Source organism: Impatiens glandulifera, chromosome 1 (assembly GCF_907164915.1).
Source record: "Impatiens glandulifera chromosome 1, dImpGla2.1, whole genome shotgun sequence".
NCBI lineage: Eukaryota > Viridiplantae > Streptophyta > Magnoliopsida > Ericales > Balsaminaceae > Impatiens > Impatiens glandulifera.
The window spans coordinates 13,056,646-13,072,984 of NC_061862.1; the positions used below are offsets into that span (position 1 = coordinate 13,056,646).

The 16,339-nt window shown below is 29.2% G+C and overlaps 1 protein-coding gene across 1 annotated transcript; it reads left to right on the forward strand.

Moving 5' to 3' along the window:
- The first annotated feature begins 10,995 nt into the window (after nt 1–10,995).
- LOC124915623 (cytochrome P450 78A5-like) lies at nt 10,996–12,116 on the forward strand. The gene is made up of 2 exons (XM_047456414.1): nt 10,996–11,442; nt 11,520–12,116. The coding sequence occupies exons 1-2, from the start codon at nt 10,996–10,998 to the stop codon at nt 12,114–12,116; spliced, it is 1,044 nt and encodes a 347-aa protein (XP_047312370.1).
- Nucleotides 12,117–16,339: the final 4,223 nt, after the last annotated feature.

The window sequence follows — 16,339 nt, forward strand, 5'->3', positions numbered from 1 at the left end:
TCAGACCGGTTCGAATAAACTTAACTTAAACAAACTTCCCATGCAGGAACAAGGAACCGGACCGGATGAACAAAAGAACAAACTGAAGAAACCGAACCGGTCAAGCTACCAAACCGATCAAGAGTATTCGGAACGTGACCGCACAAAGGAAGGATCGGCCAAAGCTCAAAACCAGAACCATCAAACAGCCGATTATCCACAAGACAAGAATAACCGGAAGAAGTCCGGTTACTTCACTATCAAAAGACATTCGGCCAAGTCAAGCGGCCGACCAGTACAAGAAGACAATTTGGGTATCTGTTGAGAATGATACCAAAGGAACAGACTGAATACTTCCATATCCATGCAAGTCTGAGGAAAGACTGTAGGCTGCAGAAAACAGTACTACCGGATCCTTCTACTTCGGGATAAGCCAGAAAGGAAATCTTCAAAGTACAGACAACTGTCCAAACAGACAGTGCCTACATTGAGTAAAAGACAAACCCAGCAGGTCTGTCTTACAAACCGGAAGAACAGACCGGCAGGTCTGAGACGACCGCAGGTCTGAAACACTGAATCACTGCACTTCTGATCAGCCAATCAGATTCAAGGCATTGAAATATGACCGTTGGCATATTTCACCTATAAAAGGAGGCAGTTGCAAAAGAGTAAATGCGGGACATTAAGCCAGACAAGTGAAGCATTGAGAGCATTTACTACAAGTGATAAAACTGTGATATTCTAAGAAAGCCTAAGTGCTAAATTTTAAGTGTGTGTTACAATATCTGTGTGAATTGTAAGAGTGTTATCGAGCAGGAAATAAGTCTCGATCGGATTGTACTTGTATTCCTTAGTGAATATCCTTCTCGCGGTTTTGAGAGGAAGGGGTGACGTAGGAGTTTTATCTCCGAACATCCATAAAATCTGTTGTGTTATTTACTTTCTGCTGGCTTCATTATATAACCGACTAACTTAACCATACCGCTCCAAACCGATTCTATACTAACCATACCGAATATCCAGATTACCGAAACCGACCCACCATTCTTCAAATCTCCATCATCCGAAACCGATTCCGCCTATCATACAAGTGTGCCGCTTCAACCTGAAAGCAAACCTCTTCCGCGCTTGAACCTAGTTCAAGGGTTTGTGACAGGTTGTGTAGTATTGAAACCCCGGTGTTAATCTCTAACCGGATTAACCACCACCCTACGAGTGAGAACCGCTAACCGGTCCAACCCCCGGACCACCAGCGGCGACCTAGATCCTAACAGTCTCTTAAGTCGACTCTTATCACTGAACTAATTTGTTGGGGTCATTCAGATTTGAGTTGATGTATATTTTGTTTGATATGGGATCTTATTTAGTTAAATAGAATTTTTTATCCCGGATTTTTGTGATCTAAATAATTCTCTCAATCTTCAGTGGATCATTTCCTACTCATATCTTCCAATTGTGTTGATGATACTTTTTCGAGTCTGTGTCCGTCCTCTTTTTAAAAACAAAAATATAAAATTACCAAATCTATAGTTATTTTTCATGTTTCTAATCAAGAGTCACCGAATAAGAACTTTCAGTTGAACACTCTCTTACAATTATCCTCCCATTATTTATAATGATTTCTCATTTTTTTCTGACTATATACAAATGATCAGTTATCAATTATCACATGGCATGACCTTTTTCGGGGTTACTTACTATCACTCGGTCAATAACAAAATTCAATATCACTCAAAATATTTTGCAGAGATTCTTTCGACACTTGTTGATTGGTTTGTTCGTTTATTTCACTTCATCACTCATCATTACGAATATTTGGAGTCACCCTAAAAAATTACAAGATTGTTCAATCTTCATCATTATAATTTTAATTATTACAAATATATATGTCATAGTATTTAATACCTATATTTTATTTAGTTGTTTTGATTTTGTTGACATTATTTTATAATTTATTTTTTTATATGTAATTCTTTGTTTGAATAAATGAAAAATAATTTATTTTCCAAATATATATATATATATATAATGATGCTTAATTTCAAAAGTGTCTGGATTGTCGGGTCGAGAGTTGTGGTTAATTTGGATATATATGTGAGAGTAAATGGATACTTCGATCGGATTGTGAGTTGACTCGCCCATAAGATTAAAACGGTTAAAAATAAAATTAAAAATGATATAGGTATATTTTGAACTTACAACATAACAAAAACAAATATAACCTTTTAACCAACTAGGCTAATACGACTTTATATTTTAAATTCAACACCAAATTTGATGAACGTGTGACATTTTAATAATATAAGTTCAACTTTTTAACTAACTAATCTATATATATATATATAAAATGATGCTTAATTTCAAAAGTGTCCGGATTGCCGGGTCGAGAGATGTGATTAATTTGGATATATATGTGAAAGTAATTGGTAATTGAGTCTAATTGTGGGTTAACCCACTCATAAACTTAAAACGGTTAAAAATAAAATCTAAAATCTTATATATATGTTTCAAACTTGCAACCTAACAAAATAGGTACAACATTTTAACCAACTAGGCTAATAAGAATTTAAATTTTAAATTCAACACCAAATTTGGCGGGACATTTTAACAATATAAGTTTAACTTTTTAACTAATTAATATATATATATATATATATATAATGATGCTTAATTTCAAAAGTGTCCAGATTGTCGGGTCGAGAGCTGTGATTAATTTGGATATATATGCGAGAATAAATGGATACTTGAGTCGGATTGTGGGTTGACCCGCCCATAAACTTAAAACGGTTATAAATAAAATTAAAAATGTTACACGTATGATATATCTATATCTGTAACCGTACCCATTTATACTCACATAAAGATCCAAATCAACCACAACACTCTACCTGACATTTAGAACAACTTAATAATTAAGTATTATTAGATATATGTGTAGATTAAAAATATAAGATTTAATATATAAAGAGAGAAAAATTTATATATTTATATATGGATAAATGAAAATTTTAGTATTGTACTTGGACAGTTTTATCAAATTTAAGATTCTTCTAATTTGTTTAAAGAACTCTACTTGTATTATTTTGTCATATTTAAAACTCTCACTAACCCTCTCACTAACTCTGTTAACTTAATTAATGTTATTTATTTCTTTATTATAATTTTTTAAGATCAATCAAACAAAACATAAATTTATTTATTTATTACTATTAAACAAAAACTAAAACTTAACCTAGACTATTGCTTTTTTTCACTATAGCCGTTTGTTTAGAGAGGAGCTAAAGTTGGTGTCCAAGATAAATAGGGTGCACGGTATTCATTTTCGATCGATCATCATCTACTAAGGGAAACCCTAACAGACTATGAGACAGAAAAAGGATTGGAAGTCGGCGACAATGATGGACGGTATGTACACCAAAGAAGGGAGGTCACGACGAAAAATTCACTTGGTCCGGCAACGGTTATTCGCCAGTGGAACAATGGAGGGTCTCCACTACTTCCTTATGATCAGCCGCTGCTTTTTATCGTAACATATTCAACAATGGAGGGTCTCCACCCTTCCTTATGATGAATTGGTTTGTTTCTCAATGGTGTCTTGCCCGCCTTTACACACTCTTGCTAACCCATAATGGAAGTCCGCCACCGCTACATGGTAATTCAATTAATTAATTTCTTATGGTGATGATGTGGAGAGACTGCATTAAAATTTCATTAAAGAAATTCAATTCTAGTGAGTGGAGAGTACAAAGGTGAAGCACCAAGTTGTTGTTTAATTGAAAATAATAAATACATGAATTTAGATTATATTTATTTGATTGTTGTTAATAAAAATAAATAAATATAGTAATAACTTAAATATTTAACAGAGTTAATTGAAATTCTAAATGTGACTAAATAATGTAAGGTGGGTTCTTTAATTGAAAAAAAAAATTAGGAGAATTCTAAATTTGACAAAAACACTCCGGTCCTAAACTTATCATTTATCCCATTTATATATATTAATGTAAAGGAAGATCAAGAGTTAAACAGTTTAATTTTGTATTCAAATTGTAGCCACTCATTTTCACCCCCAATTTTATAGTTTATACTTTTAATTAATTTGAGCCTATATAACACGGGCTCATTGCACGGTTTATTTTAAAAACGATTATTTTTAGAACAATCGAGTTTTTGAAAATAATTAATTTTGAATTCTTAATAAGTTAAGGTAGTAATTTTTCTATGTTACAACACTTAGGGAAGTTATTATATTTAGAATATTCAAGGTTTTATTTAATTAATTATCTTGGATATTTATAAAAAAAATCTTACAAAACATATATTAATTTTTCTATGTTACAACACTTAAGGAAGTTATTTTATTTAAAATACTCAAGGTTTTATTTAATTAATTACCTTGGGTATATTTTTTGTATTTTGTTTTTTAGATTAGTTGTCGACTAGATTAGTTGTTAGATTAGATTTTGCGATTTTATTTTTATTAGTTAGTTAACATTTTTATTAATTAGAATTGTTTTTTTGTGGGATGAAAGGGTGTGTAAAAAGGATAACGGTGCAAAACAAAAAAGTAACGGTTGAAGAACAAACATGAAGTCTATAAAGCCTCATTTTTAAAAACTTAAAATTTTCAAAACATTAAAATTAATTTCCCTCACATTTTCAAACTAATTTTTTTAAAGAGCGTCCCAGAACTTTCAAACTAGTTGATCAAAAAATGTTTTTTTAAAAATCGATCACACAAATATATCCATATTCGCAACCGTACCAATTTATATTCACACCAAGATCCAAATCAACCACAACAATCGACCAAACATTTAGAGTAATTTAAGAATTAAGCATCAAAGTGTCTGGATTGCCTGGTCGAGAGCTGTGACTAATTTAGATATATATGTAAGAGTAATAGATACTTTGGTCGGATTGTGCGTTGAACCTCCCATAAACTTAAAACGGTTAAAAATAAAATTAAAAATTATATATATATATTAATTTGGATATATATGTGAGAATAAATGGATATTTGATTCGGATTGTGGGTTAACCCTCCCATAAACTTAAAACGGTTAAAAATAAAATTAAAAATGTTATATATATTAATTTGGATATATATGTGAGAATAAATGGATTGTGGGTTGACCCACCCATAAACTTAAAACGATTAAAAATAAAAATGTTATATATATATTTCGAACTTGTAACCTAACAAAAAAAACAAGTACAACCCTTTAATCAACTAGGCTAATAAAATTTTATATTTTAAATTAACACTAAATTTGTTAACGCTAGACATTTTAACAATATAAGTTCAATTTAAATATATATATATATATATATATATATATATATATATATATATATATATATATATATATATATATATATATATATATATATAATGATGCTAAAATTTTAAAGTATCCGGATTATTAGGTCGAAAATTGTGGTTAATTTGGATATATATGTGAGAGTAATAAGAGCATTAGCAGCGCACAAGACCTCTGTCCTCTTATTTTGTCAACATGTTGTACTTGGGCAAAACACTAAAATGTTTCTCAAATGCTTACGCCCGCCCTCTTATCTAAATAATTTAAATGTGAATTTTATTTATACTATTTTAAATAAATAACTAATTTATACTAATATAACTAATATAAGTGTTAATATAATTAATAAAAAATATATTAATTTATTTAAAATATTAATTTATTAATTAAATATATAAGTAATATTCCTATATTATATATATTATAGGAAAATTTGAGAATTTCACTCTTAAAACATGTTAATGTAATTATAACTTAAAATATTTTTATAATTTAAAATAAATTATAATATTTTTATAATTAAATATATAATTAATATTCCTATATAGTAAAATTTTAGAATATATATTTATTTAATGTTATTATAACGTTACTTAAAAACTTAAAAATAGTAAGAAAAAATAGTATAATTAAATATATAACTAATATTCCTATATTGTAGAGTATATTATATTATATAATAATGAAAATGTCATAGTTGGGCCCTTTTTTGCTTTTACCTAAAGTGCAAAAAATGGAAAAAAAAACAATGACTTGCCCTTTTCCACGTTGTCCGATGCGGGCACAGGTCATGCGATGGAGATGCTCTAAATACTTGGGTCGGATTGTGAGTTGATCCGCCCATAAACTTAAAACGGTTAAAAATAAAAATGTTATATATATGTTTCGAACTTGTAACCTAACAAAAAAACAAGTATAACTCTTTAATCAACTAGGCTAATAAGATTTTATATATTAAATTGGGAAAAATGTCAATTTTATTTATGAAGTTGAATAAAGGTGTCAAATTTATTGTTAAAATTGTGAAATTTTATCTATGTATATAAACTTGACAAAAAGTATTAAATTTATTCTTCTTAACAGAATTATTTAACGTCGTTAAATTTTTATTGACATGTCATTGCCATGTCATATTCACTTATTTTTTTATGTAATAATTTTTATAACCCAAATTTATCATTTCAAACATGTCCCTCTCTTAAATCTCGATCTCTCTTCCAAATTTTACAAAACTCTTATTTCACCCGCAATATTACTATTTATCATCAAAATTGAACAAATGAAGTTAAAAATTATCAAATTAAGCTCGATCCATCTTAATTAATTTGCTCCAAGCATACCATCTCCTTGAATGTCTCCGACAATGGACCCATTAGCTCATTTAAAGCTCACATCAAACACAGTAAAATTCTTCAAAAACACAATCTCCCATGAAATACAAGACCTTAGCCTTGTTCATGAAAATAATCTCATTCAAATTAGACATATTGTCTATAATAGCTGGAAGATATCACTGAATTTATTATCAGCCAAAACGATAACGAAACCGACGAGTTACTGAAATTATCAAGCAATTCGAACTAAAACCTATTGTGATTGATGAAAATAACGTCCAAATCCTTGTTAAATAACTCCCGTGGAGCACTACCTTCGAATCCAATGAACTGGAGATCCACAAACATCAGAGCTGGTAACCGGAGAACTACTCGAGGGCATTTATTGGGGAAATGGTTATTACTCAGATCCAGTTTAAATAAAAGCTTCATGTTCTTGAACCGTGTGTGGAATAGTGTCGCAGAAACGATTGGAGTTAATATTAAATAATGCAATATTTGTAAGTAATTCAAGCTTGTCCGGTAAATAACCGACAATGTCCATAGTTGAGATCGATTCCGGCGACTGTCATTATGGAAGGATTGTCCGGAGGCGGTGCACAATACATATGTTGGCTGTGAGATTGAGAGGATCTGAGAGAATGGAGAATAAAAGATGTAACCTGGTCGAAAGGTGAAGCTTGCACAGGAACGTCCATTTGGTTTCAGAATTGCCGTGCACGGTGAAAAACAAAGAGCTTCAAGAGGGTTAAATTTTTTATTTAGTTTTATTTATGAGTATGTTTGAAATGATAAATTTGGGTTATAAAAAATATATATATATATATAAAGTAAGTAAATATGACATGGTATTGCCATGTCAATAAAAAATCAACGACGTTAAATAATTCTGTTAAGAAAAATAAATTTGACATTTTTTTGTCAAGTTTATATACATAGATAAAATTTTACAACTTTAATAATAAATTTGACACCTTTATCCAACTTTGTAAATAAAATTGACATTCTTCCCATTTTAAATTAACACCAAATTTGTTAACGCGGGACATTTTAACAATATAAGTTTAATTTTTTAACTAATATATATATATATATGCTTAATTTTTGAAGTGTCTAGATTGTTAGGTCGAGAGTTGTGGTTAATTTAGATATACATGTGAAAGTAATTGAATACTTGGGTCGGATTGTGGGTTGACCCGCCCATAAACTTAAAACGGTTAAAAATAAAATTGAAAATACTATATATATGTGAGAGTAAATGAATATTTGGGTCGGATTGTGAGTTGACCCGCCCATAAACTTAAAACGGTTAAAAATAAAATATAAAATGTTACATGTATGTTTCGAACTTGTAACTTAACAAAAAACAAGTACAACCATTTAATCAACTATGCTAATAAAATTTTATATTTTAAATTTAACACCAAATTTGATAAACGCGAGACATTTTAACAATATAAGTTCAACTTTTTAACTAAATAATATATATAATGATGCTTAATTTTCAAAATGTCCGGATTGTCGGGTCGAGAGTTGTGGTTAATTTGGATATATATGTGAGAGTAAATGAATACTTGGGTCGGATTGTGAGGTGACCCGCCCATAAACTTAAAACGGTTAAAAATAAAATTAAAAATGCTATCACATTTTTACCGTAATTTTTTCACAATTTTTTATATTATTACTCGTGCAAATGCACGAACTACATGCTAGAAACGATTGGTTTGGAGGTTAATATCGATCGGTATAGGGTGTTTTTTTACTAGTGCTTGTTTATAAGTATTATGAGTTTTTTTTTATTGTTTTAGATTTAGGACCAATGATATAGATGAATGTCTTATTAACATAACGATACAAAATTAGACACATGTTTATGTTTGAATTTATCTTTAGACATATGCCATAGGATTGAATAAATAATTAAGGTGTACACTAATATTCTTTTAAATGACCAAAAGTTTAAAATAGAGACTGTCATGTGACGTGCACGTGTGACATAGTGCTATAGTCATTTCTTGCATGTAATGAAGCTTTAAACCAATAATATAATCTCTAAAACTCGTTTGAACACGCTCAATTTTTTTCATAATCTCTCGAATGGTAAATTATGTGACGATTTAAAAAAATCAAAATTAATTTAAATCAACGTTTTTAAATGCACTTTAGTCAATCCTACCATTTTAGTTCATCGTCTCACTCGAGACACGAGAGACAATATGCGAGTTATGGGAAGCGATTATAGAGTGAGGAAAACCTTATCGGGATTTTTGGCTTTACAATTTGGATCAAGTTACTATTTTTTTTCAATTTATTTTAATAGATATAATTAATTTTTATCTAAAGATTTATTTGACTTAGATAAAATATTTTTAAATAAAAAATATTTAGATAAGTTATTATTGTTTTTCCAACTTTTTATAATATACATATTTAATTTTGATTTAAATACTAAAGATTTAGATGATTTTTTTTAAGTTAAAAAGTGGATGAAAAAAAAAATTATAATAATTTTTTATATTTGATTAGATAAATATTTTATCAACTTTTTATAATAAAATAATCTTTTGATTTAAAGATTTAAATAAAAATGTTTTAGGTTAAAAGTGATTCACAAAAATAAATTTAGATAAATTTTACATAAAGTTAATTTTTCTATCAATTTTTTTTATAATAAACATAATTAATTTTAATTTAAAGATTTGAACAAAACTTTTTAAAAAACAAAAAAGTGAATGAAAAAAGGATTTTTTTAATAAATGTTTAGATAAACTTAAGATTTTTTATTAAAAAAATATGACATGTATGAATTATTTAGATAAGATTATTATTTATTACCATAGTTTATTTTAAATAATATTAATTCATTTAAATGAATAATAAAATTTCCACTCCATCCCTCTCCTATTTATCCCGGGGAAGAATGCCAATTTTACACACCAAGTTGTAAGAAGTGTCAAATTTACTTATTAAATATAAAAATTTCATTTATATGTATGAACTTGTCAAAAGGTGTCAAATATATTTAAAATAACAGAAATATTAAACGGTGTTAAAATTTTTACCACATGTAATATCCACATATTTTTTATTTTTTTAAATTGACATTACTTTAATTAATTTTTATTCAAACAAAACATTAAAATCTTTTCTTATTTATTTTATCTTTCTTTACCCTCACAACTTACCATTTTCTTTAAATATTTCTCTCTTCGTTTCTTCATCTATGAGTAATTTTATTATTAATTGTATTACTTTGATTCGACATTGTCCGCTAATGGCGATAATGATTTAGGGTTCGACTAATGAAGATTTTGGCCACAACGTCTATGATTTAGGAATCGGCCAACAAAAACTTCCACCAACGATGATGACTATTTAAAGTTAAGTTAGGGAGCATTTGGAGGTTAGAAGAAGGTAAAATCCAAAAGAACTTGAGTTAATCAAAGAGAGAAAAATTAGAAAAAAATGGAGAGTTGTGGAGGGATGAGAGAGAAAGTAAAAATAAATTTTGTTTAAATCGAAAAATAATTAAAATAATGTCAATTTAAAAAAATAAAAAATAGGTGAATATTACATGTGGCAAAAATTTTAACACCGTTTAATATTTCTATTATTTTAAATATATTTGACACTTTATTACAAGTTCATACATATAAATGGAATTTTGATACTTAATAAATAAATTTGACACCTTCTTACAACTTGGTGTGTAAAATTGGCATTCTTCCCATTTATCCCGTCTTATCTGATTATATTCTCCTAATAGTTTCCATAAAAAAAAGAATGACAGAATTCTTTCCGGTCTTACCCACATTTCAAATAAAATTTTCCAAACTACCTACCTTTTCATTCTCAATCTCAATCTCAATCTCAAACTACTCATTTTCCCTCCTTATAATATTAATTAACCCATTAATTAACTCTCTCTCTTAGCCCACTAATGAATTTCATCTCTCTCTAAACCCACTAATTAACCCCTCTCTCAATTATTAATTAATATCCTCACTTTTAAACTATTAATTAATTTATTTCATACCTGACCATGGTTACCTTTACCTGTTTTCACTTTCACTGGCTCTCTTACTCATCGTGCCCTGGCTGGCTAAGCTCTCTGAAAGCTTAATGGCCACCCAGTTTATGGCGTTTTCTATCGGTTTCACACGTTTTATTATCTCGTCCGAACCCGAAACGGCGAAAGAAATCCTGAATAGCTCCGCCTTAGCCGACCGTCCGGTGAAAGAATCTGCTTACGAGCTTCTTTTTCATCGGCGATGGGGTTCGCTCCGTTCAGCCACTTATCTGTTCAGTCTTAGACGTATCAACGCTGCGGGTGAGTTTCGCGCTGAGGCTGGGATTAAATGGTTAATCAGGTGAAGAGTTCGATGGCTGTAGGTGGTCGTGTTGGAATCAAAAGTATCTTGCATTTTGGATCGTTAAACAATGTGATGATGACTGTGTTTGGGAAATCTTACGAGTTTGATCAAAACAGAGCTGAGTCTGCTCAGCTTGAAAGCCTTGTTAGTGAAGGTTATGAACTGTTGGGTATCTTTAACTGGAGTGATCATTTTCCACTTCTGGGTTGGATGGATCTTCAGGGTGTGAGGAAGAGATGCAAGGCTTTGGTTGATAGGGTGAATGTTTTTGTTGGTAAGATCATTGATGATCATAAGATGAAGCGTATGAATGATGACGGTGCTGCTGCTTTAACCACCGACATCGAAAGCTCCGGTGATTTCGTTGATGTTTTGCTTGATTTGGAGAATGAGAACAAGCTTAGTGACTCTGACATGATTGCTGTTCTTTGGGTATCATTCTCTTCTCAATTCTTAGTGGAGAAAAAAGATTTCAATCTCTGACTGACGTCTCTCTTTATTTATTTCAGGAAATGATTTTCAGAGGAACAGACACAGTTGCCATTCTCCTTGAATGGATTCTCGCAAGAATGGTCCTTCATCCCGACATACAATCCAAAGCTCAGGCCGAAATCGACGCCCTAAACCGACCGATATCCGACCAGGACATCCAAAACCTACCATACCTCCAGGCTATTGTGAAGGAGACACTCAGAATGCATCCTCCGGGTCCTCTGCTCTCATGGGCAAGGCTGGCAATTCACGACACCAAACTCGCCGGCGGTCACTTTATCCCTGCCGGAACTACTGCCATGGTGAACATGTGGGCTATAACCCACGATGAGAAGGTGTGGGCTGACGCCGGTGTGTTCAGGCCGGAGAGGTTTGTTGAGGAGGAAGTTAGCATCATGGGTTCTGATCTAAGGTTGGCTCCGTTCGGCGCCGGAAGGAGGGTTTGTCCTGGGAAAGCTTTGGGCTTGGCAACTGTTCAACTCTGGCTTGGACAGATGCTTCAGAACTTCAAATGGATGCCTGTGGAGGATGAATGTGTTGATTTGTCTGAGGTTCTTAAGCTTTCAATGGAGATGGAACACCCTCTGGTTTGCAAGGCCGTCATTAGGGCTTAGACAAATTTGTCTGTTTGAATTGATCTCAACCATGATTTTGTAAGCTGTGTGTAGGGAAGAAATCAGAGTTTGTTTGTAAAGTGTAAGTGTTATGGATATTTAAATAAAATGGCGGAGATGTTAACTGGTTTGTTGGAATTTTTAAACTAGTTTTATAAATTCCATTAATGAATGGAAATTAGAATATGGGTAATAAAATTAAATCAATTTCATGTGAAATTTAAATGTGAATTATAGGGTGAAATTTGATCCAAATGTTTGAATTAATTAATTTAAATTAATTAATCAAAATGTCTTGATGACCAATTAACAAAATGTTGTTAATTTGTAGTGTGACATGAGTTTGTTATTATTATTAATTGTTATGATAATTTAATATTATTATTAACAGATTAAAAAACCATGTAACGTGAGTATTGCAAAATAAATATCTTCATTAATTTTGGCAAACAATTATCCTTCGTTAAGAAGAAATATTAAGAGGCAAACAATGTCAACCGTTGGATCAATTGATGATTTAATTAACAGTTTATTATTTCAACAATCTAAATAGGCATTCTATCCCACACCATTTGATGGACAAAAAACCACATCACCTCATCATTTTAATTCTTCCTCACTCTAGAATTCCAAAAGTCTTCTTCTTGTTTTGTGAGTGTTCTTCGAGTTCTTCGCTCGATATTTTCCATTGAAACCCGGTGATAGTTCAGGTACTTTGTCAAGCTCGTTGTGTAGTGATTCCGGTGTTGAATCACTACTAGATTCGTTGTACCCTGGGAGACAGTCATCTGTGATAAGCTCTAGCACACGGGGAGACGGTGGAACTGTTTTAAGGGAAATGTGTCTAACACATGCCTCGAATCAACCATCAAATACGGTGATATTGTTCTTCGTATATCTTATTTCATTTTTATTTATTTGTAACATCGTATGTATATATATATTTCTGTTATTTCAAGACATTATTTCTAACAATCTTAAAACAGTTTCGTGTGCTAAGTTATTTAGTAGCTTTTGCCGTCGAAAATCTTTGTCTTTGATGTTTCAGAAATACGAGTCGCGGTGTTGCGGAAGAGATGATGTTCATTTCGAAAAAAATGAAAAAGATTCATCTTAAGGAATCAACAAATAAAGATAAGTCTTTATTGCATATAAATATGTTTGATTATGTTGTTAAAGCTTAGTTTTATAAGCTAATATATTTTGATATGAAAATTTTTCTCAAGAAACATTAATTTGTATATTCATTATACAAATGTTATATAGAAAATAAATTAGAACACAATAATTTAATTTGTTCTAGTCTTATTTAAAGATTTGTTTGGTTATTAAATTATTAATAATAATGAATGAAAATAAGAAAGTAGCTAATATGTTAGCTTTCAATTTTTATAAAATTCATGGTGTTAAAATTAATTATAATTAAAACATATGGTTTCAGTTTTAAAATAATTAATTATAATATATACTTTCTTTTTAATTAAACAATATAATTAATAAGAATATGGTAGAATGATTTAATAAATAAAGAGAGATGATATCTTTATTTATACATATCTTTATTTATACATTGTTTTATATATTACATTTTATTATGGTAATAAGTTATCATTTTAAATGTGTATATATATTCATTGGTTGACAGAGTCTAGTCAAATATGAAGTATAAGTTGTCTCTAGAGAGAAGACAAAAGGTCATAAAAACGGTACAACAATGAAATGGCGCATTGGTGCAGTGGTTCAAAGTTCAGACGCAATGGTGAGTGACGGAAGGGAGGTCCCTTGTTCAAATCCAACTGATAAGATGATTTCTTTTGTAGAAATCAGACGTGATAAAATGACACTAGTCATTTATGGTGGAACCTATGTTGAAACCATTTCAATTTCTTGTGTAGAAATTATGAGATGAATGGATATAGTCAATAATTTCTATCAAATTTCTTGCTTGATAGAAATCAAACTAGTTAAAATGACTTTAGTCATTGATGTTGAAACCATTCGAATTTCTTGTGTAAAATTATGAGATGAATGGATAGTCAATAATTTCTTGGTAGAAATCAGACGATTTGTCTAAATGACATTAATTATGAATGTTGAAATCATTATAATTTCTTATGTAGAAATTATGAAATAAATTGAGCATAGAAATTTTAATTTCTTAAGATTAAATAAGTTGTTTGTGTTAGAACTTATTCTAATCATACATTGAAAGAGACAATTATGTAAGTCGAAATATTTTCGCAAGAATTATCTCGGTGAGAATGATCCACCTAGATTTGTTTTGAGCATTGTCGCTTCACGTGGATTATCGTTCATAACACGATAATGTAATTACTTCAATTAAGACATGAGGTACGTTTGTAGTTATGTTTTATTTGATTATATTGCTAAGTGATTATTTATATATATCATGCATATTAGCTAATAATATGATGATTCATATTCATTCATAATAAGTATGATTATCTAAAAATTTATATACATATATAAATAAAGATTTATTTTTAATCTATTTTATTTTAATAGATAATTTTGAATTTTGTCACAAAACTATGTATTTTTTGATTGACAAATATTTGTTATAGAATGTTAAAGGTCATCTAATTAATTAAGAAACGAATAATTGATGACATGAATATTTATTTTTATAATTAGTTAGTTTTATATTCGATTTAAGATAAATGATCAACATTCTAATTATGTGTAATAATTAATATTCTAATTAATTATTATATATTTTTTAAACAGTATTTTTAATGATAAATGAAGTTGTATATATATTTGTTTAAGAATATATATGACATATTATGTATCTGATTTATTGACTATATATATATTATAGTTGTTTTGTCATCGTGGTGACTAAAATGAAAGAAGAAGAATATATAATATCATATATATGGATATATTAATTTTGGTTTAATATAATATATTTGATAATTTTGAAATCAAATAATTACAAGCAAAGTATTGTTTGATTTGAGAATAATGTGGCAAACGTGCCGATATTACGGGATGCAAACGTGCAACCGGAAATAAATGTTTAAGTGACTTCGGTCAAAGATGCTTGAAACATTATGATTTCTTTTGTATAAATCATGTGACATGGTGAATATTTATTTGCTTAAATATTCTAATTTCTTTTATAGAAATTAAGTGTTGAAATAAATATTTTAATTTCTTATGTAGAGATTATGTGAAGAATGATTTATGAATAAACATTCTAATCTCTTGTATAGAAATTATATTTTATTTAATTAAATATTTATGATATAGTTATCTTATTCATTGTATGATAAGTATAACAAAAGAAATTTGTAAAAAAATTGTGTGACAATTTCTTGATTTGAAAATCATTGATTTAAATCATATAAGTGTGCGATTTAAAAAAAAAAGGGTACCAACACGAATGTGGGGGCAAATATTTTTATTTATTATAACACAAAAATAATTGTGTATATTATGATAAATATAAAGATAATTTATTGTTAGAGAAATATGTTCTCTATAAAAGATAAAGTTGCGCAACTTTATAAAAAGAAATAAAATAACAAGAAAATGTCTTGTTTATATTTGCTGAGTTGGTGTTCAAATCGATATTTTAGATTTGAGGATTTTGAAATCAAGAAACGTGTCATATTTTGACATTATTTTCATAAAACTATGAAGAACCAATGTCTTCAAAAGGATTTTATGAAATAAATGAAAATGAAGTTTATAAAGTTTTGATATGACTTATAACAAATTTTATAATAATGATATGAAAATTTGATCATACTTTTAATAAAAAGTGGATGTGACAATTATATATATCATGAAGACAATGAAAATTATTTCATTACGTGTCTTTTGTACGATATTTTTATCGTTGAAAATTACGATAAAAATGATTAAATCCATAAAGGATTTGAATTGCACTACACGAAATATCATGTTGTTATCAAATGATATATTGATATTATTAAATGAAAGACTTTACGTCTTAAAGTGAATATGTTTATACTTAGAAGTGCAATCTACGTATGGAAATCTTCTAAGAAACTTATGATGGATAGATTAAACGTTATAATCTATATTTTTGACTTATGTCGAAAAATAAAATATTTTTATGTAAAATATATAATCGTTTACACGAAGGCAGAATAGTTCAAAGACATTTTGTCTACTAGTTAGCCAAGTAAACAATATTTTCATAAAAAAAATTAAATGATAAGAATGTACGA